At 51.1% G+C, this 24,526-nt stretch overlaps 2 protein-coding genes across 19 annotated transcripts in view; both read right to left on the bottom strand.

The window, feature by feature from the left end:
• OGG1 (8-oxoguanine DNA glycosylase) overlaps window positions 1-5,526 on the bottom strand; it is a 14,693-nt gene extending 9,167 nt beyond the window's left edge. For 2 of the 8 annotated variants that reach the window (XM_032290613.1, XM_032290611.1), the window contains exons 1-4: window positions 5,055-5,525; window positions 4,282-4,529; window positions 3,523-3,702; window positions 1,281-1,462 (exon numbers count right to left, since the gene is read on the bottom strand). In XM_032290613.1, coding sequence (XP_032146504.1) covers window positions 1,281-1,462; window positions 3,523-3,702; window positions 4,282-4,529; window positions 5,055-5,191 — 747 coding nt within the window. In that variant the 5' untranslated portion in view covers window positions 5,192-5,525. Of the gene's footprint in view, window positions 1-1,280; window positions 1,463-3,514; window positions 3,703-4,281; window positions 4,530-5,054 lie in introns of those variants that run through there. The other 6 variants (XR_004272518.1, XM_032290617.1, XM_032290612.1 and 3 more) reach the window with 5 other exon arrangements.
• A 1,923-nt stretch (window positions 5,527-7,449) lies between these two features.
• Window positions 7,450-23,491, bottom strand: BRPF1 (bromodomain and PHD finger containing 1). 11 transcript variants are annotated; one of them, XM_032290607.1, is made up of 14 exons: window positions 23,079-23,491; window positions 20,505-21,113; window positions 15,317-16,276; window positions 14,313-14,475; window positions 13,800-13,931; window positions 13,272-13,400; window positions 12,168-12,477; window positions 11,520-11,840; window positions 10,920-11,204; window positions 10,271-10,418; window positions 9,718-9,854; window positions 9,497-9,615; window positions 8,970-9,124; window positions 7,450-8,290 (listed from the first exon to the last, which is right to left on the bottom strand). In XM_032290607.1, the coding sequence occupies exons 2-14, from the start codon at window positions 21,101-21,103 to the stop codon at window positions 8,107-8,109; spliced, it is 3,642 nt and encodes a 1,213-aa protein (XP_032146498.1). In that variant the 5' UTR covers window positions 21,104-21,113; window positions 23,079-23,491; the 3' UTR covers window positions 7,450-8,106. The 11 variants fall into 11 exon arrangements, with proteins under 11 accessions (XP_032146498.1, XP_032146495.1, XP_032146496.1 ...); XM_032290604.1 differs by having other exon boundaries at window positions 7,455-8,290; window positions 11,520-11,843; window positions 13,254-13,400; window positions 23,079-23,486; XM_032290605.1 differs by having other exon boundaries at window positions 7,455-8,290; window positions 13,254-13,400; window positions 23,079-23,486.
• Window positions 23,492-24,526: the final 1,035 nt, after the last annotated feature.

Genomic DNA, 24,526 nt, shown 5'->3' with positions numbered 1-24,526 from the left:
GGCCTCCCAAAGTGCTGGGATTACAGGCTTGAGCCACCGCGCCCGGCAAAAAAAAATTAATTTCTTAAACTACAGAGAAGCGTAAAGAGAAAAAAATAGGTTGGTGTGGTGGCTCATGCCTGTAATCCCAGCACTTTGGGAGGCCGAGGCAGGCGGATCATGAGGTCAGGAGTTTGAGACCATCCTGGCCAACATGGTGAAACCCCATCTCTACTAAAAATACAAAAATTAGCTGGATATGGTGGCGTGTGCCTGTAATCCCAGCTACTTGGGAGGCTGAGGCGGGAGGTTGCAGTGAGCCGAATCTAGCCTGGCAACAAAGCAACATTTGTCTTTTTTTTTTTTTTTGTCTCAAAAAAAAAAAAAAAAGACAAATGCCTAATTTCCAATCATTTTGCCAGTTGACCCTACTGACATCAAACAAAAAGTTTTGTCAGTACATGTAATTTTATGAAAGGAACAAAATGTGGCCAGGAGCAGTGGCTCATGCCTGTAATTCCAGCACTTTGGGAGGCCAAAGCAGGAACACTACTTGAGGGCAAGAGTTTAAGACCAGCCTAGGCAAGACTGTAAGAGCTTGTTTCTATATTAAAAAAAAAAAAAAAAAACCTGAAAAGGAGAAATATCTTCCCATTTGTCTCCCCAAAGGAAACTACTATTTAGCTTCCTGCAATTTCCTTCTGGAAATTTCTGCATATATATATATAGAGCCATATATGTGTTACATCTGAAGAAATGGTCTTTCCAGAAATTCATTCAAAGGGCTATATCGTTTCCACTCTTTCTGCACTCTGCTTTTTTTTCTCATAAAACATCTACTGGCCGGACATGGTGGCTCATGCCTGTGATCCTAGCACTTTGGGAGGCTGAGGTGGGCGGATCACCTGAGGTCACGAGTTTGAGACCAGGCTGACTAACATGGAGAAACCCCGTCTCTACTAAAAATACAAAATTAGCCAGGTGTGGTGGCACATGCCTCTAATCCCAGCTACTTTGGAGGCTGAGACAGGAGAATCACTTGAACCAGGAGGCGGTGGTTGCAGTGAGCCAAGATTGCATCATTGCACTCCAGCCTGGGCAACAAGAGCGAAACTCGGTCTCCAAAAAAAAAAAAAAAACTGAAATGAAAAAAACAAACAAAAAAACCCACATCTACTTATATCCTTTCTCCTTCCTGCCCTACCTTGGGAAGCTGAGCCTGCACCCAGCTCCCAGGTTTGGCTCATTTCCTGCTCTCTTCTCAGGGGTAGGAGAGGGCAGCTCCTACCCCGAGGCCTCACCTTGGTGCCCACTCCGGGCAGGGTGCAGAGGGCCTTGTGGGCCTCCTCATAGGAGGCCTCTCGTAGCTGCTGCAGCCAGGCTAGCCCACCCTGTTCTTCCAGGATGGCTCGGGCACTGGCACTCACGTAGCGGGCACGGTAGCCCAGGCCCAGCTTCCTGAGGTGAGCCTCCACGTCTGGCCCTGTGAGGAGTGAGGAGAGCAGGCATCAGGCATCTTCAAGTTCTTTCTGTCCTTGGGCTAGTATGTGAGCCCTCCACCTCACAGGAGTGCTTTTCCCAGGTACTCCTCCCACCTCCCACGCTCTGTGGGATAGTGGACACTTTTATGTGCAAGGGAAAATAAGGCATGGGTTCTGTCCCTCTACAAATGTTTTCTGAGCACCTGCTATGAATTGGCCACTGTTCTAGTCCAGGTCTAGTCTAGGGTCTGAGGACTTGCTGCCCTGGAGGAGCTCCCCAACTGAGTTCCTTAACCTTTCCAAAAAAGTGTTCACACTCGTGATCTAAAAAAATAACCACAATCTAGCAACAGCTTCTATGATCAAGTGCTGGGCATCAAGTACTGGCAACATGCTTCAGATACATTATCATGCTACGTTTTCCAAGAACCCCATGGACAGTACTGCTGTTTTCCCATTTTACAGGTGGAGAAAATAAGGGCTTACAAGAGGTTAACTTACTTAAGAAAGGACAAGGTAGAGATAAGATCTTGCACTTAGGTCTGGGACACCAACATCTGTGCTTTTTCTTTTCTTTTCTTTCTTTCTTTTTTTTTTTCAGACAGTCTCCCTCTGTCACCCAGGTTGGAATGCAGTGGCATCATCTCAGTTCACTGCAGCCTCAACCTCCTAGGTTCAAGCGATCCTCCCACCTCAGCCTCCCGAGTAGCAGAAACTACAGGCTTGTACCACCATGCCTGCCTAATTTTATTTATTTTTTATAGAGAAGAGGTCTCACTATGTTGCCCAGGCTGGTCTCAAACTCCTGGGCTCAAGCCATCCTCCTGCCTTGGCCTCTCAAAGTGCTGAAACTACAGACATGAGCTACCACACCTGGCTAATGCCAGTGCTCTTAACCCATTACACTACACTACCTCATGATTGCTTTATTCACCCCCCAAACCCTTCTAGATAGAAACTGTTATTCCCATTCTATGAACAAGCTCAGAGAAACCTGGAGAGGTGAATGACTTTCTTGAGGTCTTATGACTAAGCCAGGGGCTGAGACTCAAGAATAGGTTTCTTTTTGTTTGTTTGTTTGAGATGGAGTCTGGCTCTGTCACCCAGGCTGAAGTGCAGTGGCATGATCTTGGTTCACTGCAGCCTCCTGCTCCCAGGTTCAAGTAATTCTCCTGCCTCACCCTCCTGAATAGCTGGGATTACAGGTACCTTCCACCACACCCATCTAATTTTTGTATTTTTAGTAGAGATGGGGTTTTACCATGTTGGCCAAGCTGGTCTTGAACTCCTGACCTTAGATGATCTGCCTGCCTCAACCTGCCAAAATATAGGGATTACAGGCATGAGCCACCACGCCTGGCCAGGAATGGGTTTCTAAGCACCAAAAACATTCTCCTTTTTTGAGGCAAGCTGTCTCTTTGTCATGCAGTTCCCAAGTACTTGTCCTAGTTTGGTTCTCACATCTGCCAACTGAAACACTTGTCTCCATAAAATATTTGTCTTACAGGGCTGCTGTGAAGAACACAAGTGTTCTTGGATGTAAAACTGTCCGTTCACTACAATGACATCAACTTGAATTACACATACATTTCCTATGTGCCAAATACTGTGTTGGGTTCAGTATGTATATTCCTCATGACAACTCCAATAATAGCATAGGTAGGTGCCATTATTATTCCATTTCATAGATGAAGAAACTTTAGTACAAAGATGCTAAATAATGTGCCCAAGTGAGAGTTGGGGTTCAGAACCAGGCATGGGCCTGTCCCCAGAATGCATGCTTTTAAGCCCAAACTACTGTACATTGTACACAGATGTAATTCTGATGAGGCATTGAACCCATTGGGCAAAAGGCACAGACCAGTGAGGTGCTGACATTTTAGGGATGCATAGGGAGGAGGAGTAACTGGGGCTGATCAGACCAGGCAGGGCAGTTCTGGATGGGGGAAATGTTTGGGAAATGTTTACCATCTCAGGAAGCCTTGAGATGGTAACCAGGGGAGAAATGAACAGATCCTGGAAGCTGATGGAGGGCCTAGGAACAGGGGACCTACCTACTCACCAGCCAGGGCCTGCAGGCTGGGGAAGCCATGGTAGGTGACATCATCAAGCTGGATGAGCCGAGGTCCAAAGGCCTGGCACAGCCGCTCCACCATACCAGTGATGCGGGCGATATTGTTGTTGGAGGAACAGATAAAAGAGAAAAGGCACTCGATGGGGTCTTGTCGCAGCAGTCGCACACCTGGAGACCAGAAATGCAGGGGGTAAGAGAGATACCTGCTGTTGGGTGTGGCCTCTTCCCACCCACAGGCAAGATGCTAGGTACCAAAGCTCCAGGGGGATCCCAGGAGAATGATGGTCAGCACTGTTACAGAAAGTAACACCAGACCTCTCATTCCTCACAGCGTCTTGTGAGGGCTGAGTTACCATCCCATTCCACAGATAAAGAGGCCACAAAGTAAGCTCCATGAGGACCGGCATTTGGGTCCGTTTTGTTCATGGGTGTATCCCCAGTTACACAGCACAGATGCTTTGTATATATTTACAGCATGAATGAAGTCACTTGCCCCAGGTCTCACAACCAGGAAAGGGCTCAAAATCCTTGTCACTTCACTGTGGTGATTAGCAGGATAATAATAATGGTAATACTAATTACCATGTGCCTGGCATTATTCTGAGCACTTTATATGTATTAGCTCCTTAAATCCTCATAAAAACCTATGAAGTAGATAAAATCCCTACTTTACAGATGGTAAAACTGAGTCATAGAGAAGTAACTTATGTCCAAGAACCCTAGCCTCAGCCCAGGTCCTGTACTTACCTTGGAATTTCTGAGCCACCTCTTGGAAGTGGGAGTCCACAGAACCCCAGTGGTGATACAGTTGAGCCAGGGTGACATCTAGCTGGAAGTACTTGCACACGGCCTCCAGCTCATCTGGTGTGGGCCTGCCAGCCCGGCTTTTGTCTCCTCGGTACACGGTGCAGTGGAGCTGCTCCTCAGTCTGAGTTAGTGTCCATACTTGATCCGCCAGTACACCACTCCAGTGTGCAGGGCTTTGCTCCCTCCACCTGAGCCCCAGGCACACAACAGCCCTGGCACTCAATTTCCTTTCTTGCACCCTTTGGGGTCCCTCCCATCCTACAATCGCTCCAGGTACAAAACTGATGTACTAATTGCAAAGTAAAAATGCTATCTTCCAGCCTGGGCAACATGGCGAAACCTCACCTCTACAAAAAATACAAAAATTTAGCCGGGCATGGCACACACCTGCAGTCCCAGCTACTGGGGAGGCTGAGCCCGGGGCGTCGAGGCTGCAATGAGCCTCTCTGCACTCCAGCTTGGGCGACAGAGACCCTGTCTCAAAAAAAGAAAAAGAAGTGCTATTATCCTCTACATCGGTTATACCGCTTGATCCTTACAATATCACTGCACAGACATATTAAAGGTAACAGGCTAGCCACCCTTGCTTGTTTCCTCTTTTACCCCGGGGTTTCTTCCATCACCCCCCAAATTCCTTTGTACCCCATGCCGGGTAGAGCTGAGGCGGCAGGAGCCAGTCCCAGGGGACGGACCTCCCAGGTGCAGTTACTCACCGGAAGGACTGTCCAGAAGGCAGAACCAGGTCCAGGCGCAGCTCAGAGCTAGGGCACGGGATGGAAGCCCACAGAGCAGGGGCAGAGGCTAGAGTACGATGCCTCAAGCGCCCGGGCAGAATCCCGCGAGCCGGCATTTCCACAGCAGGCACCGCCTCCTAATGGCCCCGCCCACTCAGAACCGACCTAGTCCCCGCCCAAAAATCCCGCCCAGACAAGGACCACGCCCCTTAAGGCCTCACCCAAAGGGTCCTGTTTAACAACCTTCCCTATTTCACTTATTCCTCCACCTCCCCGCCCTTTGCGAGTTACGGAAGCCCCGCTTCCTGACCCAATCCTTCGGCTTTCCTGAGGTGCAGGTCCCGCCCCCTCCTTCCGACGCATCGTCTCCCGCCCCCACGGACTCTGGAAGCTCAGAGCTGTGTTCTTCCAGGTTCTCCAGGGGCCGCCTCGTCACCACCGGAAGTAGGGCTCAAGCACCGCTTATTTGACCTAGAGGTAGCCAATCCGAGGAGGAGGTAGGAGACGCCAATGAGAAATCGGGGTGGGCGGGCCGTTCGAAGCGCCCGCGCGGTTGGCGCGGACTGGGCTGCCTGCCCGCTGTTGGCCTTTCCCACTCCGGGATTGTCTGCAGTCGGGGCGCTAACGAGTTCTATCCGGCGCCCCGCGGTTCCTCAGGGCTGTCAGTCCTCAGAGCCACGTCCTTCCCTAACCCATCCTCAGAGGGCCGTTCTCCCCCTAGCCTCTCCAGTCTCCGGCGTTCGCCCTCCTCGGGCCGCCTCCCTCAAACCCTGTCTTCACAAAGAACCGGAGCGAACACAACTCCGGCCCCACAGCCCTCGGAAAGTATCTCCGGAGTATTCTTCAGTGCCCCCCCGCTAAGCTCATCCCCTTCAAGCCCTTTGGGCGTCCTGTGAGACCTCAGGACTTCAGAGGCGTCCCTCGGATCGTCCCGCCTGCCGCCACAGCTGCTGCCTGCCTTCCTGGGCATTCCTTCCATACTCCATCTGCTCATGCCCTCCTGGGAATGGGGCCTGTGACGATGGTTTGCCTGGGCTTGGGCCCAGAAGTCCATCAGGTTGAGTCCAAGTCCCAGTGTGTGGCCCTGAGGTAGCCTGCCTCGTCCAGCCGCCTGGAACAGGAGGATGGATTATTAAAAATTTAGTCTTTCCTTCTGGAGGAAGATGTGAAAAAGGAGCCAGGAGACACGAACTTTAATCTGGGCCATTCTCACTTTCTAGCATAGGGATCTGGGGTTGCTGTATCTGAACTATCAGACTGCAAGTTCTTTTTTATTTTTGAGATGGACTCTCGCTCGGTCGCCAGGCTGAAGTGCAATGGCAGCATCTCGGCTCAATGCAACCTCCACCTCCTGGGTTCAAGCAATTCTGCCTCAGTTTCCCGAGTAGCTGGGATTACAGGTGCGTGCTACTACGCCAGCCAGTTTTTGTAGTTTTAGTAGTGACGGGGTTTCACCATGTTGGCCAAGATGGTCTTGATCCTGACCTCGTGATCTGCCCGCCTCGGCCTCCCAAAATGCTGGGATTACAGGAGTGAGCCACTGTGACCGACCCAGACTGCAAGTTCTTGAAGGGCAACATCTGCAGCGGACTGACCCTAGTGTGCCAGGCAGAGACCTAGCAGCGTGCACCGTGAGCATGGAATCAACATCAGACCAATGTTGTCATTGCCTCAGTGCCACTCCTCAGTGGCTGCAGGGCCTGGACCGCCCTCTCTTCCTGTGACTGTTCCTATCTGTAAGCATGCCACCCACAGGCGCCTGGCACTTGGAAGGCATTCCTTCAATAAATGTCGGTGGAGTTGGGAAAGAAAGTGCCAAGGTTGGAGGTGAGCAAAGAGCAACTCTCTCCATCTCTGCTGTCTCCGATTAAGCAGTGGGGAAGGTCTCAGCTGTAGTGACACTGAAACATTTGGGCTATGCCACTGGCAAAGGACTTGAGGCCTCTTGAGGCCCAAGAAGGAAATTGACAGTTGACTCTTTCCCTGGTAGTTCAACATACTGGTTCAAGAGCCAGCTTTACAAACAGACCTGGATTCCAATTCTAGCTCTGTAACTTCCTAGTTGTAGGAACTTAGGCAAGGTAATTTTTCAAAACCTCAGCATCTTTGTGGAGATAACCAGCTTATTATTAAACTACCGTATAGTTATTGCAAGGATTACATAAATCTGTGTCCAAAGGTGCTTGGCATAGGGCCTGCTACTCACTCCATGCATGGGCAATGGGAGCTTTTATCTCTTTGCTGTGTCTTATAAATGTAGCATGCACAGCAGTCAGCAACCACTTGGGCCCAATTATGTGTCATCCCTGGGGCACAGAGCCTCCCTTTGTATCCCTTTTCCCTGGCAGGAGGCAAAAACAAAGAACTCTAAATAGACAGTTTATTTTCTAAGAATCAATATATTTTCTTCCTTTGAAATAAATACAAACCAGTTTGAAAGGTGGGGGAATCTATGGGAAAGAGAAGGGAAATGGGGACAGGCCCCAGTATTTTTTTTTTTTTTTTTTTAGTACCAAATGACTCTGGCGCGACCCGGAAACGCAGTTACAAATGAGAATAATTTAAATTCTCCGATAATTACAATATTTACAACAGCAGGGGAGGGAGTCACCTAGTGCCCCTCTTCCAGGCTGGACAGATGCCCGCTCACCTCACCACCGGTAGGGGCCTCAGGCCTCTAGGCAGTTATGGATTCTCCTGGCATGAGCAGGTGAAGGTGGTGGGAAGGCCTGTTTTATGCAGCATCCAAACTTTGGCCCACCACCCGACCTCCAATGCCGTGAGGTCTCTGGAGCTTTTTCTGACCTGTGGGCCCTCCCTCTTCTTGCGCTGAACTGCCATTGGCCCTTGGAGTGTTCTGTACAGTCCAGCTGCACTTAGGGCAGGAGGGACCTCCCCCACCCAGCTTCCCCTGAGACTGGCCCCAAGACCAGAAATGAGTCAGTGCAGAGGCTGGTGCCACTCCAGGACAGTGAGCAAAGGGGAGGAGAGAGGTCACAGGGCACTGTAGGTTGGGCTGTGTTGGGCAGTATCAATCACTATCGCTGGTATCACTGCTCTGCTCGCCTTGTACCTTGCTGCGGTGCTGCAGAGCCCTGTGGTAGGCGATCTGTACTGACTTGCGGATGTTGGACTTGCGGCCCTCCAGCATCTTCTCCTTGTCTAGGTCCTGGTTCACACCCAGAGGAACCAGCTTGGTCCTGGGCAGCCACTGCCTACAGGACAAGGTGAAGATCAAATAAATCATCTCGGGGAGAACAAGCACCAGCCTTCCTCCTCTATTCACTCAAACACACCACCCAAGCACCCACTCTGGCCAGACTCTGTGATGGTCCCTGCCCTCAAAGGACTGTTCATGGTCTAGTGATGAAAGAGCCCAGTGGCAGTGGGAGGGTAACCACAGGATATTTATGGGTACAAAAAGGAGGTGCCCTGACCTCACCAGAAATAGCTACTCTGTGCCATAGGCTCCAGGCAGACTTTACTGACATTGAATACCCTCTGCAGATAATTAACAAAAAGACTACATGTGTAAATGTGACAGAACAGAGATTCAGAGCCTGAATGTTTATGCCTGCTAAATCTTCATTTTGTCACCGTGGACGCAGAGGTGGGAAAACTAAGTCTAGAAGCCATCTGAGGCTAGGTGGGAGCCACCTCTTTATTTGTCATAGTCTCTGATGGTCCTTTGGTTTCTAGCTACAGCTGTTTGTCCGCTACTGCTCACTCAGCCTCTCAGACTCATGGTCAATACAATCCTTTGCTCAAAAAACTGTTCTAAGTCCCTCCCCGGCTGATTTTTTTTTTTTTTGGTGATAGCCCAGTCTGCTTGCTGCTGGAGTTTCTTGGCAGTCTGCCCCCATACCACACAGGGCTACATTTGTGGCTACTTACCAGGTTCGTTTGTTGTCAAAGAAGAGGACGAGGTAGAGATGCTCTCGGGCTTCCTGGGTCATCTGCTCCCCAAGTTTCAGCACCTCCAGTGGGGGCACAGGGATGGGAACCCCATGGTGAAACATACCTTCTCGGGGCATCTTTGGATCAATGATCTGAGGGTATAATAAGAGCCTAGTTTGGTTCAGTCCACTTCCTCCCATGGCTTGCCCTCCCCAAGAACTTGAAAACTACTGAAGTGAGGACATGATAACCCAGAAAGGTTATCATGAAACTAGAATTGCAGTGCTGACCCTTGGCTTCTTTCTGCGCTAAATTATTTCAGAGTCCAAGGACCAAAGAGAAGGAAAAGGGAGAGATGGAGAAACTGGGTGGGAGCGTCTAAGTGGTACTCAAGCTGTATCTGCCCACCAGTCTACCTTGCCAAGAAACTGTGCCCCACAGCTCAGCAGGGAATAGAAGTCTGCTGTGAATCTGTGTTCTGGGACTGGAAAGCAAGGGGCATGGTAAAAGAAGTGGAAGCGTACCAGAGCTGGGTATGACGGATACCCTCGGCATTTGGCCCACACGAGGTCCAGAGCATCCAGCGGGGAGTCCTCATCCTCTGACAGCCAACCAGCTCCCCGGCCCAGACTCTTCCTTACCACTTCACAGGAATGGGAGAGAGGGGGTGGATCAGCAGCTGGGGGGCTGGCGAGGCCCTGACACTGGGTCCCCAGCATCCCTGGCCTTGGGCAAGGGAACTTACTGCTGTGGCCCACGCCGCGGCCAGTGCCCACGGAGTAGGCCTCATTCTCAGTGCCTGAGGTATCCTCACTGCTGTCCTCTGGGAAAGTACCCCGAGAAAAGGAAGGTTTGCCCCGGCCTTGTTTTGAGGGCGTTGTGCTGTAGACAAAACAATGGGAGCTCAGTTCAAAGGAGGAGAAGAATGGGAACATGGTATGTGCCCTCTGCTCTTTTAAACTCCCAGGGTCTGAGACTTTTGGAAAGCAGAGGCTATATGAGAATTTCAAATTCAAACACCCACAGGGGCTAGGTTGGTGACCTGACTAAGGTGGGTTAGACGGAGCAGTGGCAGGTAGGAGTGCATACTCTAATCATCACCTTAACCCAGGATGGTTCTCTCTGTTCCATTAATGGTAACACCGATTTATTTACTTTGCAGAGAACCTTGAGTTTGAGCTATCTTAATTTAGACTGAGATGGCTGCCACCCCACTTCCAACTTCTAGGGAAACCTAGAAAGGCCCGAGAGCCCTGGAAGGAAATCCCGAGGCTGGCCTTGATCTGCAGGGCTGGTACCTGGTCCGGTCTGAGGCAGCGCTGCTACTGCTACTGCTGCTGGACTCAGAGTCTGAGCTGCTCCGGGGAAGGCTGCAGTCATTACGGTATACCAAGAAACTCTTCTTCACTGGCTGGTTTCCACTGCTGAAGCCATTGGCTGGTAAGTCTTGGTTGAAGGGAGGGGGAGGAGGGAAGGAACCGGTCAGGAAGATGTAGATCAGAGATGACATGCAGGGTAAAAAGGGACTTGGAGCTTGGGTTCCCCTTCTGTACTGGAAAATTCCTCCAACCTTGGCCAGCAGAGCTAGCTCTGGGCAGTGTCTACCACAGTTGACCACAGTCCTCCCCCACCCCTTGCTTCCCTTGGCGGTTACTGGCTTTAGGAGACAAATGGCTTAAAGGGCAGGAGATCCCCAAGGAAGGTGAGAAGAGAAAAGGTAAAGTGATACAATGGAGCGGGGGGGCCCTGGGTGGGACTCTAGCTGGGTCATAGTGTCTCTGGGCCTCAGTTTTCCCAACTATAAAATGAATGGCTGGAGTTAAAGGATTCCTAAGCGCCCTTCTAGCTCTCTCTTTTATGGGCAAATAAAGGGGTAACTGGGAGTATGCTAGGAATAATGGCAGCTTTGCTCACTCTCTTGGGGGGATGGGTGATGGTGAGGCTCACCCATTGGGGGGTCTTCTGTGGACTTATCACTGTCGCTGTCTGAGCTCGAACTGGGCCGGGGGCTCCTACCCCGCTTGCGCTGACGCAGGGACCCCATGATGGGGAGCTGGGGGGGCCCCACAGGACTGCCTCCGTGGCTGGGGGTCATCTGGCTCTCCCGGTTTTTGGGGGGCCGGCCCGGCCTCTTGGGCGGTCCAGCTGTCTTCGGGTTCTTTTTGGAGAACAGAACTGAGGTTCTCCTGCCCACCTCATGTGCGGGGGTTGAGGACATGTTGGGACCCAGGCCTGGAGCAGAGAAAGAAAGAAGGAGAGTTGGTGAGGGCCTGATTGAGAAGAGTAGATATCCAGGGTCATGCCCTGGGTATAGGACCATTTCTCCAGCTAAAGTTGGGGAGATCATTTTAGGGGCTTGGAATTTGAAATGACTCTTATACAAATAGCCAGAGAGGCACCTAAGAGGCCCCTGATTGGGGAATGAGGGAGAAAGTACAGCTAGCTGTGTAGGAGGGACCTCTGCCTGGGGAAAGGCAGGGGTTGAGTGTGTGCTGCAGAGCCAAAGTCTGACTTGCTTTGGAGTCCACCTTGTTATGGGGTTCAGACCTTTGCTTGTCTCCTGGCTGCTGCTCTCCTCTGCGGCACTATCTGTCTGTCCATCCTTGTCACAGGCTGCCGGGTGGGGTGTCAGACTACCCCGGCCTGAGGGGCCATGCCGCTCAGGCCCATCGCGTCCAGTCTCTCGCTGGTGGGCAAGCTTCCGCCGCAGCGCTGTCATCTCTTTCTTGATCATCTTCGCACGCCGTGAGCGGCCTACACTCTGCTTGCTGGCATTCACTTCATCCAGCCGCTCCAGCAGCAGCTTCAGCTGCTCTTCCACTGGCAGGTGCTTCTGGTTCTCCAGCAAGACCAGCCGCTCTTCCTCAGCTGCTAGGGATAGGGTTGGAGGGGAAAGGTCAGACTCAGGGCAGCCCTCAGGGCCCCTTGAACCTGGGCAGGCAGCAAGAAACCCACTCATCCCCCCTTGGCTTCTCACCAGGAACAGCTGTAAAATAGCAGCACCAAGATGTGGAATGGCGGGCACTGCTATCCATTCACCCAGTCTGGCTTCTTGGGGAGCATTCCTGGGGATAGCTTGCCACTGCTCAGCCTAGCTCCTTTCTGCCTACACTGCCTGCTCCCAGGAGGGGACTTTTGGAAAGCTGTCCATCCCTGGCATTGGCCTCTTATGTGTGTGTGTGACATATCACCCACCATCTTCATTGTGGTGTGTGGCCTCATCTGCAGCCAGGCTGTGGGGGATATGCATGCCCGTCTCAAAGTCAATGCCCATTTTTTCTGCCTGGCGCCGGGCCTGGCGGAGCACAGCACCACCCTGCTCACGAAGCCGTACTGCTGCCCGGTAGAAGATGGTGTCCTTGGCGTTATATTTGAGGCAGTTGCTGACGATAAGGTTGAAGTCCTCCTCAAAATCATCAAAATTCAGGTAGCGGTAAGCCTCCAAGTTCTGCTTCATGGTGAAAAAGTCCATGGGCTTTTTGATGTGGTCTAGGTAGTCAGGTACCTGGGAGAGCAGGGCAGGTTTGTTTTAAGTGGAGATATCCTCCTCATAGCCCCAAACCCTGTTCCTAACAAGCCCCCCTGAAATGTATCCAGCAACCTCCTCCCACCACAGTTAGAGGCAGGCATATAGCACAGGGAAAGGAAAGCTGGTTTCTGGTCCTGACTTTACCAGTCACAAGCTGTGTGACTTTGGCCAAGTCTCTTCACCTCTCTGGGCCTACTTTTCCTTTCCTGGAAAATGATGATAAAAGTAGAGCCAAATATACTTTCCAGACTACATGAGGCTTTACTACGAAAATGGCTTGGGGACTCCTCTAAAAATAAACACCACCTTACATTCCTATAGTTCTTTTTACTTCACAGTAACTTATAAGGAGGCTGCTGCCTCAGACCTCTCATTTTATACCTTTTAGAGAGAAGAGTCTGCCAGTCAGGACCTAGGGCTTCAGAGCTGGTTCTTTAGGTGCTGAGCCTTCTAAAGTCTCCGTTCTAGGGTTCAGCACCCCGAAAGTGTCTTCCTGCCCTGGGATTATTCATTTGGCAGACTCAGTCCCTGCCTCTGGGGAAGGAGTGCAGACTGCCTCCCATTCTGGGCCCTTGGGGTGTGACAGGGACAAGACACAGTCCAGGTGATACATGTGGCTCCAGTTCATCCTGCCCCAGAGCCACCAGCCCCTCTCTTCAAGGTCCCCATCTAGTCCCTGGCCCAGACCTGCAGCAGGGGTCCAACTGGGAGAGGAAGAGAAAGAAGATGGAGTGAGGGGAAGGGATTCTTACTTCGTCCAATTCGGTTACCTCAGACAGAGGGACCGGCTCGCTGAAGATGTTGCCTGTGTCCTTCTCTTGGAGCTGCTCCAAGGTTTTGCGAAGGAGAATGAGGAAAGGGGTCAGTTGCATCTCCATGGCGATCTGCTGAACCTTGATCTAACACACAAAAAGGCCTGATCAGCCAGGCCTCGGCCAGTCCAGTGGCAGAGAGGTCTGAGGAGATAATCCCAGCTGGCCTGGGAACCCACCTTCACAGCTGGTTGTACTCATACAGGTCTACCTTCTACGAGGCTCCACCCAGGGAAACTTGCACCAACGATTCTGGTCTCCCCCTTTCTTGAACTATCAGCACCAGCTACCTATATGTCACATAACCAAGGATTCTGTTCATACTCTCCTGTGACATTCTGCTTCCAGTTGATCTAAAATCACACTGAGGACCAGGAGACCTGACTCCAGCAGCATCTCTGCCACTATCTGGCTGGGGGACACACTTTTCCTTCTCCTGCGTCTGTTTTCTCTTTTATAAAATAGGACTGGCCCAGGAGCACTCACCGTCTCCCTTTTGAGTTTTTCCCGCTTGCGGATCAATTCCACCAGCAGCCGAGCTCGCTCTAAGTCATGCCGGAGCCGCTGCCAGGACTTGAGCTGTTCTTTAAGGGCCCAGTTTTTATCCTCAGAATCTCTCTGTAGAGGCAAAAGGAAGATCAGGAGACGATTAGAGAGCCAGAGGAAAAGGTCAGCGGGGAGAAGAGAGCCTAGGAAACTAAGGTCAAGGGCAGGTCAAGCCAAAAGAGGTAGCACAGTAATTTATTGGTAGTGCCTCTATCTGTGTGTCCCTAAGGCCTGGCAGAGTAAATGCTTGGTATGTGTTTGTTGAATGTATATATAAACACATAGGAACAACATCTTTTCATTGAGGATTCCATGCTGAACCTGATTTAAGGGCTAGCTTAAAGGAGGAAAGAGCCTAAACCCTCTTGACACTGGAAGCTACAGTTGCAAATCTTGGTTTTAGTCTCCCCCTGGCCCTAGCTCCCAGAGCCCACAGGGAACTGGACACAGTACCCCAACTTGATCACAGTTCCTTTGGGACTGCAGGTGTGTCTGTAGGCGACGAAGCAATGGGACCCCATTCCGTGACTGCCGCTTCAGTGTCCAGTAGCTGTGCAGCCTCTGCATGAACTGGCTCTTCCTTTGGATGGTCAGGCGGTTGGTGATTTTACTAAGCCTGGAAGGAAGGAAACAAAGAGTAAAACCTGTTGGGCCCTGATTCTCTTAAGCAGAGCAAGAGTCTCTGGCCAGTGTGAGTTCCTAAATGGGGATGAAGTATCTCTTGTCCAAAAGGCCTGGGACTCTGGGCTTATGGCAAGGAAGAAAGAGCGGTGCCATCAATGGTACCGCAGCAGACAGGAAACCAAGCTCCTAGCACTAAACCAAATCCTTAACCCTGTGCAACAGGGGTCAGGGACTTCTGCCCCTAAGACTGCTCCAGTCACTGCAGCCCAGAGTACTATTTGACCCTGGGAGCCCTACTGAGACTGAGCCTTTGAAGGTTTTAAGATTAAATACAACTGTACACAGCAGAAACATATAGTAAATCAAATAAATGGCACAAGAGAACTAAAATAAACCTGGCCATCACAACCCAAATGAGCATCAGTGGCCACTTCACAACTTCTTGAGTTTCTGGTTCCCTGCTTTTCATTGTTTGTTTCTTCATAATTAGACCATGTTTTCCATTGCTGCCAGTGGCAGTTCCATCCTCTTCCATCCCAACTTAACAAACCACACCATCAAAGTGAAGGGCAGTTCAAAACACATTAGCTATGCCAGATAAAAGCTGACAGTTTTGGCTTTTAATGTGAAAGTGAGGTGACCTGCTAAAGATCTCTTGAAAATATGTTTTTTTTTTTTTTTTTTTTGCAGCTCCTGGGAAGATAGCCCAGCCCTGCTGTTCTACTCCTGGGAGGAAGATAGCCCAGCCCTGCCATTCCACTCAGGAGGCTGCCAGTTCCTCTCCAGGAGGCTCCTTTGTCCCTCACCTGCCTGTCCACCTGCTCCCCACCTACCTGTGTGGTGGGATGCAGGGCACTGATACCACAGGCGCCGCTGCCCGCTTCTCTGCCAGGATCTTTCGTGCCTTCTTCATTTTGATCCGGGACTTGGCCTTGGCCTTCTTGACTTTCTCTGAGCTCCAGCCCTTACCCTCATCCTCCTCCTCATCTTCATCCTCCTCACCCTCACTGTGAGACAGGGCAGGCAGGCGGCGTGCTGAACCTGGAGGTGTGTGGATGTCGCAGTAGGCTGTCTTGCGGACACTGAAAGAGGTGCCGTTGGCGCCCGTCTCCCGCACAGGCTCCATCTTCATGTAAAGGCCAGCCTGCTGGGCGCATGTCACATGGAAGGCTGTGTAACAGTTGGCCTTGTGGCACTGGATGCAGGCCCCTGAGCCCCGTTGTTTGCAAATGTAGCAGGTGAGCTTCCAGCGAGCTGGTGGGATGTGCTCAATGCTGTCAATAGGCTCTAGGAAGACCGTGTTGGCAAAGCAGACCTCGGGGATCCACAAGGCACACACCACGTGGGCCCAGCGCCCGTCATCTGTCTGCTTGAAGGCACCGCCCTTGTTGGGGCACAGGGCACAATCCACAGCACGAGAGGGTGACTGCAGGCAACGGCGGCACAGCCACTGGCCCTCAGGGATATAGGGGACACCATAGCACTCCTGGTGCACGGCCAGGTTGCACATGTCACAGAAGAGGATGACATTGCTGTTCTGGCACTCACCATCATTGCAGATACAGCAAACAGCATCCTCGTCCACTAGCGCATTGGGGTCGCCTTTATTATGACTCTCAAAGTAGGACTCCTTCTCCAGCCGGTCCATTAGGTACTCAAAGATCTCCTGAGGGATGGGACTTACACCCTCTGTCTTCCGACGCTCATTCATGATATCCAGCCAGATGTAGTCCTCCTCGTCCATGTCATACTCTACTTCCTCATCCAGCTCCTCTGCAGACTTCTCAATGTACCTACAACAGTACACATAGGGAGCTCAGCTTCACATGGTTGAGATTTCCCTCCCTTAAAGGCGATGGGTCATTTGCCACTGAGGACTTACTCTCCACCTGTGCCCTTTAGATGTGTTGTTTCATTTCATCCTCACCTTAACTCCAGACACTATACATACTATCATCATTTCTATTTTGCTGAAAAGAAAACCTAAGGCTTGGGAGGTTAATCACCCAGCCCCAGCTCACTTGTGAGAAAGTGGTAAAGCTGGGATGTGAACCCAGGCCTGCCACTACAAAGCTCATGTCCTAGCTGTTATATGTGACACCATCTTTCGGTTGCAGAGGCATAGCCAGCCTCCTTTAAAGGGAGGAAGGTAGGGCAGCTAGGACCCCTTGGAGTGGTCCAGATGCTGGTACAATCAGGGGAAGAAGGAAGATCCTTTGATGTCACTGCCAAATTACATATAAGTAGCTTTAACACTGGTGGGCAGGGCCTCGACTAGACTGCCATGGGTCTTCTCTCAGCTCAGGGCTCCCTCAAACTCAGGGTGCTATGTTTGTTCACTGGACAGCCTTGGGAGATAACAATCATAATAGCTAAGTTTTACCAAGCATTACTATGAGCCAGTCATTGTGCTAAACTATTATGTTTATTCTTACCACAGTCATAGAGTTAGTGTTCTTATTGTCCTCATTTTGTAGATGAGGAAACTTAAGCTTTGAAAAGTTAATCAAAACATAGATAGGTCACAACAATGGAGTAGCAGAGGCAGAGGCATCAACTTCCAGCCCCAGTGCTCTTACTGTCCACAGTATCACTGGGCCAACAGGCCTGGAACTGAGGGCTGTTCTACGTGCTTGTCACACAGAGAAGGTGCTCCTTGCCCTGCCATGCTATAGGTGGCCTGGACTCTGGCACTGTAAACTATAGGGTACAAAGGAAAAAAATGGGGCTTTGGCTTCTAAGCAAACCAGATTTAAGTCCTGCCTCTGCCATTTTGTGACTTTTTGGACATTACTGCTGTTATGAACCTCAGTTTTATTGATGACAGAACAAGGATAATACTACCTACTCACAAAGATACTGTCAAGATTATATGGAATTATAAAAATGAATAGGCTACGAACTTTGCCTTTACGTTTATTTATATAGGGCCTTGCCCAGTGCCTACTACCCCCTCAGGCTCCAACAGCCCCCAGTAGGCCCAGGGAAGGAAGTGTGAGCACTTTGGTATAAAACACCACCTAACCACTAAGTCATGAGACGACATACAGACATGTGTGCAAATATGTAAACTTTTTATTAATAAGTTGTTTTAAAAAATGAATGAGCTAAGTCAAGTGGCACATAACAGGCCCTAGAAAAACATTAGCTCCTATTTCTCCTCCCATGGGGGAAATGGGACTTTGGTTGCTAGAGTGGGCCAGGCACACCCAGGCTCTGAAGCCACACTGCCTAGGTCCTGTCTAACAGAGTGCAAGTGAGCTAATCTCCCTGGGACTTGTTTCTTCATCTATAAAGTGGTGATGCTAATCTGAACCTATTTCACAAAGCTACTGTGAGCATTAAATGAGTTAATGCAGGTAAAGTCCCTAGGACAGTGCCTGATGTGCAGCAAGCACTCAATAAACGTTAACTTACTAGTTTTTGTATGGCCCTTACCCACCTTTCTAGCATTATAACTGTTTATATGTCTAACTCCTCCACTACAGGATAGAAGTAGGGGGTTGTGTCTGACTCACCATACAGATACAGGCACTCAGTACTGTTCATTTGAAAGGCATTTTGAGGGCGGAAGGGAGGAGAGAGACTGAAACATTGTAGGAAGCAGTTTCTTCCTTTTTAGCCTTTTACCTCTTCCCCAAGGTGACTGCAACCTCCCTAGCTTTGAACAAGGGTATGACTCATGGATGGTGTGAACCATCTGGCTTCTTCCAAGCCTTGGCACCAGCTCTGTTGAGCACCAATTCTCACCCTTTTCTCTGTCATGACACACGTGATATTATGTGATGGTGCATAACACACTCCCACAGGCACCCAGATTACAGGCTGCAGTACAGATAAGGTAAGCTGCATGTCATGTGTAATTCCTGGCACACCAGCTGACATGCCACCCTCTCTCTCCTCCTCAAGGAAGCATATCAGGATGCAAGCAAGAGAAAGTGATGTTATTAGAGAGAGGACCTCAAATCTTCTCAATTTATATAAAAAGTAAATCATTTCCAAAACTTGGGCAGTTTTACCAACAGTGGTAACAAATCCCATGCAATATACTTCTCCCAACTGTTTCCAGTCTAACTGCTGAGAACTGCTCCCCTAAAAAATGGATCTGATCCCCAGAAAGAGTGAATCTAAGTGAAGGGAGGAAGAAAAGGAGCTGAATGAGCTGGGCCGGGATGCCTGTTAGAGCAGAGAGAGCTCAAGGGCCATTGGGAGGCAGGGGAAGCCCAAAGAGGGGTCTGTCTGTTAGGAGTGGGGCGAAGGTGGGTATGACAGTCAGTGTGAAAAGAGAAAACTGTGAAAAGACAGAAGGAACTGGAGTTGGACTGAAAAGATTAAAGAATGGGAGAAGAAGAGGGAGATGAGTTTAAACTCCAACAGTGGAAAGATGAAAGTGCTATATGCCATATTGCTTGTGTTCCCAGATTTGCTTTTAAAGAACTGAGGTTTAGGTGGCTCACACCTGTTATCCCAGCACTGTGGGAGGCTGTGGGCGGATCAGGAGGTCAGGAAATAGAGACCATTTTCACCAACATGGTGAAACCCCCGTGTCTACTAAAAACACAAAAAATAGCTGGGTGTGGTGGCACGTGCCTATAATCCCAGCTACTCAGGAGGCTGAGGCACAAGATCACTTGAACCCAGGAGGCAGAGGATGCAGTGAACCCAGATCGCACCACTGCATTCCAGCCTGGCAACAGAGCGAGACTCCATCCCCAAAATTAAATAAATACATAAAATAAAAATTGAGGTTTAACATTACGTGGACTACACTTTTGGTAAAAAATGTTTTTTATATAAAAGCCTTTATGACAAATCCTTCTCAGAGATCAAGCCTTCTGATTAGCTGACAATAAAACTTAACACTGTTGGCAAATTAACTCATCAGAATGCTTTCTTTGCTTTGGATGCAAACTTTCAGAGAGGTTTTACACTTGGTTTTTTACCATCCTTCAGCCAGGATTTCTCCACGTAGTTTCACCACCACACTGCCTCCCCCCACATACCTTCATCTTTTACCTCATGTTAAAGGAACAATTAAATGACAAAAATAGAAGGGCCACTGGAGGAGTATTAAATATTGCTTAAGTATAAAATACTGCTTCAACATGTTAAAGGTTATATGACAATAACAGAACCAATAATGTGAGAAATACAGAAGTAGATTTACAAAGTGCCTGTAGTACCTTATGAAATCAGTGACCCTAGTCTTCTAATTTTAGGGAGGCAGAGGAATACTGTATCTGCTCTGCAGATGGGGTCCGTAAAACACTGTAAGTTGGATGCATTTCCCAAGGTCATGCAGTTAGGAAATAGAGAAAGCCAGGAATCAGAAATAGGATGTTTTGGCACAGTGGAAATTATTATAGCTCAGGAGTCCGAGGAACCTGGGTTTGAATCCCAGTTCAGCTATCTACTGGAATGTGATTTTAGATAAGTATGGCTGGGCACAGTGGCTCATGCCTATAATCCCAGCACTTTGGGAGGCTGAGAGGTGGATCACTTGAGCCCAGGAATTCAAGACCAGCCTGGGCAACATGGTGAAACTCCATCTCTACAAAAATTTTAAAAAACTAGCTGGGCATGGTGGCATGCGCCTATAGTCACAGCTACTCAGGAGGCTGGGTAGGAGGATCATTTAAGCACAGGAGGCAGAAGTTGCAGTGAGCCAAAATCATGCCACTGCACTCCAGCCTGGGTGACAGAGCCAGATCCTGCCTCAAAAAAAAAAAACAAAAAACCAGAGAGATAAATCTGGCACCCTTTCTTGATCATAGTTTCCTCATCTGTGAAATGAGAGAAATACCTGAGAGTTGTGAGAATAAAATAAAGGAGTGGCATGTGGCATTGGAGACTAAGTGCCACCATTAGTGGGGTAGCATTCCTCTCACTGCCCTGGCAAAATCAGTATTCTTTCACTATTCCCTATTCCTGCCACTCTCCTATCTGTGCCTCTCACCTCTCTCTGGCTCCTGAGCCCTGCTTGACCAGTTTTCCAGAGCTGCAAGATAGAGGTGGCCTTACCGGTAATAGGAAGTTGGCCGGGGTGGGGCATCAGGGGTGTCCTGTTCCAGCTCCCGATAGACCACCTCTGGTAGCTTGGGAGTGGTGCTTGCAGAAACACTGTGGTGGTGGTGATGGTTGGAGTCCTTGCGCTTCTCCTTGTTCTTATGTTTGCCTGACTTGGGAGTAGTAGCTGGCGTCTCAGTGTTCTCCTTGTTGCTGCCATTCTCGGGGGCCTCCTCAGGGGCTTCCTCGTCCTCTGACACCACATCCAGGTTGTCAAAGATGCTGATGCGGTGGACACGACCATGCAGGTCCACCTCCACCATGCGCTGGGCCTGTGCATAGCTCATCACCTCACGGCCTGGTGACTGTGAGACCTCGGAGGGGCTGGGTGACTGCTTGTTGGCTGGGCGTGACTGGCGCCCTTTCTTCTTGTGCTTGCGGAGTGGAGTCTGTTGTGGGGGTGGTGGGTTGTCGTGGTCATAGTGGTACAGGTGGTACTCAATACCACTGTAACTCTTGTAGACCTTTCGACAGGTCTCCACCGGGCACTCGTATGGTGGCTTAGTCGCCCGCAAGTTGTGGCAGAAAGTCTTCACATCAAAGTCCACCCCCATGCTGTCACATCTAGAATATACAGATCAGTTAGCATAAGGCTGGGGATGAGTTACTGGCCACTTGCACCAGAGACCCCAGTTTTTCTAGTCCTTCCCCTCACTTGGTGTCACCAGGTCCTAGCCAGCCTACCTCTACAGTGTCTCCAAATGCCATCTCCTCTACCATGGCCCAGATCTGGACCCTCATCACCTCTTGCCTGGTCATCCTACCCTATGTCTCAACTCCTCTAGCCCAATCTCACATCATATTGGAGAATGATCTTTCTACCAGGCAGCAATGATGCCAGTCTCCTCACTAAAAGCCTCCTGATGCTCCCCAGCTCCTTCAAGATAATCTTCCAAATTCTCTATGATGCCATTCAAAGAGCTCTTCTCACTGTCTGGCCCTAGTTCTCCTTGCCAGATTCTTTTTGCAAGTTACAGCTGTTTTTGTCTATACGGGGGAACCTGCCATTCCCTGAATGTTATAGCCTCTTGTTCTTTTCTGATTGTTGGGCTCCTACTCAGTCTTCAAAAAACTAGCTCAAATGTCACTTCTGACACAACTTCTATGATTCTCCCATGGGGAGCTGTTTCCACAGCATTCCATTCTCACCTCTAAAACAGCACTTGACATACTGAAAGTTGTCTCCCCCTCTAGACTGGGAGTTGTGTAGTAAAGACACCAGAGCCTATCCACCTCTGTATCCCCAGTACCTAGCATGCACTGGACACTCAGTTTTTGGCAAATGAATGACTTGTTGAACGAATAGCTGAATAGGGGGGATCACCAGATTGAGAGCTCAGATAGGATGAAGGCCATGTAGAAGGCTGAATGGTGGCCAATGATTTAGCCGTGGACTCCTGCAGAAATCACTGGATCACAGAAAGAATTCATTTACTTTTGAGGTCTTTATGGGGACCCTGGCTCTGGGACTGAGTAGGAGATGTACCGTGAAGCCAAGTGAAAATTGAGGTCATTTAGTCAGTGACAGCAGCCTGTATTACATTTGAGCACTTGTTTCACCCATTCACACAACGACAACCGAGTGACTACCAAGTGCCAGGCCCTAAGGGTACAAACACGAACACGACAATCTAGGCATGCTCAGCTCCATGCTGGTCTGCAGGGGCCCTCCCTTCCCCCTCCCCAACATTCTTGGGTGAGTGTAGACAGCAGATGGCACCAGGCCTCAGGAAGCCCAGCTTGGTCAGAGACTGCCCCAATTTCTCTCGGCCTAGTTGAGTTCAACAATTCAGCTAAGGGCTTGGCACCATCCCAGCCGGGCAGAGCTACCCTGAGCTCCCTGACAGAATAACCCCGTTGGTCTCTCCACTGTGCCTTAACCAGGCAGGTGGGCTGCTTCAGCTCCTCTGTCAACGGCTCCTGACTTTCACATCAGTAACACTACACGTCCAGCTGCAACTCTCTTCTGCTTCCTACCTGAGGCTGTGTCTTTATAAACATAAGCCAACCGAAGCACAAACAAGATCTCCTCTTTCCAAGCTGGGTCCCGGGTGAATGGCTCCCAAAGTAGCACAGCGAACCCAGCAATGTCCCCTTGGGACCCAGCAGCAGAAACACAGGTGAGGGAGACGAGAACTTAGATCAGAAAGCCCGCGAAGAGGGCCCAAGGGGAACAGCGGCTGCATCTGCCACTGGAGCTCAGGGGGCTGGAGGAAGCAGGGGGCGGGGGCCGAAGAGATAGGGCTGGGCCCCGGCAGTGCCCGCAGCCCACTCTCCGGATGTGGTGGCGTTTCCCCTTTGTCGAAATGTAACAAGTGAAACAAACCTCCCCTCCTGCCACTGGCCCAGGCAGCCCCGAAAGATACACTGTTGCCCCGGGATGCCTGCTAGAAACCAATGCACTGTCAGTTCTCCCAGCTGGAGTTGCCAGAGAGGCTCCCGGGCCACGCGGCTCAGTGCGCGCCCCACTAACGTAGCCTATCCCTTCCCTGCCGGCCACTCCCGCCCTGGTCCCAGGCCCGCACTCACCGGCCACCTCGAGTCCGGGCTCATCGCCGGGGGCGCCCGCCGGGGCTCCGACCCCACTTGGGGAGGCCGGCGGGGAAAGTCGGGCTGGGAAGGGGGAGCCCCAACTCCGAAGACTGTAGATCTCGCCGCCACCCCGGCCCCCTGCCGCCCCACGCTGTGGCCCCGGCTCCCGGGGATTCCTGCGCTGACCCCTGCTGCTCCCGGTCCCGCCGGCGCCCCGCGGTCTCAACTCCGTCGACCGCCGCCCGTTTCGCGAGCCCCTAGGATGCCCAGCCTCGGGACCGGGCGCCGCTGGAACAATGGAGGCTCCCAGAGGCAGCGAGAGGACAGCAGCGGCGGAGACCGTGGCGGCAAAGGCTGTGGCAGCGGCGGCGGCGGCAGCGGCGGCGACGGCGTCTGCGCAGGGTAAACGTGGCTTCGCAGCGCTGTTGAGCTGCACTTTCGCCACATATCCCTGCCTGTCCGCTGAGGCTCGAGAGACCGTTCTCTGGAATTCAGAAAGGACCTTAGACACCCTAAAGGGCTCCTCTAGCTCTCTCGTCTTAGAGTGGAGTTTCTGGAGACTCAAGTCGCTGTACTCAGGATCTGGGGTCGTCGGGCGCTTTGTGGCGAATCTGCAGCCACGGACGGTGAGCGCGGGGCTGGGCGTGAGGAGCCCGCCCTTCTCCCCTCCCCCTCTGCCTCCTCCCTCTCCGCTCCCTGCCTCCTCCCTCTACGCGCCCTGCCTCCTGCTGGCGCCGCGGCTGCGGGAGGGACCTGGCCTTGGTCTCAGAGGAAGGCGGTGAGGCGGGGCCACAGTAACGGGCGGGGCTGGGGGCAGGGTCGGGAGCAAGAGGGACGCACGCTGGAGCCCAAGGGGACCAGGAGTTATGGGTAGGGCCTGGGCGGGGCTGGAGACTAGATCGGTCTGTGGGGCGGGGCTTGTGGGGCGGGGGCGGTGCTACTGTACAGGGGAGCCCTGCTAGAATAGATGGGTAAGAAGTGGGGCTAAACAGAAGAGGAGTACTCGGGAGAGAAAGGGCGGAGCTTTGGATGGCCTGGAAAGTGGAGCTGCACTAGGAATAAAGAACAGAGCTGGAAAAAAACGACGCGACGCTGAAGGGAGCGGGCGGGGCTTGGGCAGGCAGGGGGCGGAGCTAGGAGGCGAGGGCGGGACCGATTAGGGATAACGGGGCGTGACTCAAGGAAAGAGAAGAAACTCGGGAAAAGTAGAGGAGAGATGGCTACAGAAAAGGTGTGGGTCTGAGGGAAGGGGCTGGGTTTGGGGCCGGTGGGTGTGAAAGGGCTTATGTCTGGTAACAGTGAGATCTCTGTGGGTTGGCAGGAATGTGCTCCGGGTTAATGGTTGGAAGATGGTGCCAAAACAGCTGATTTAATGTGAGTGGGTGACCTCCTAGCAATGTGAACGTGGACGAGATTCGTTCTTCAAGTTGCTTATTTGTAAAATG

This window comes from Sapajus apella, unplaced genomic scaffold, assembly GCF_009761245.1.
Source record: "Sapajus apella isolate SASKATOON/1434 unplaced genomic scaffold, GSC_monkey_1.0 scaffold23, whole genome shotgun sequence".
Classification (NCBI taxonomy): Eukaryota; Metazoa; Chordata; class Mammalia; order Primates; family Cebidae; genus Sapajus; species Sapajus apella.
The sequence above is the reverse complement of the archived record's forward strand: the minus strand, read 5'-3'. Positions and strand labels throughout refer to the sequence as shown.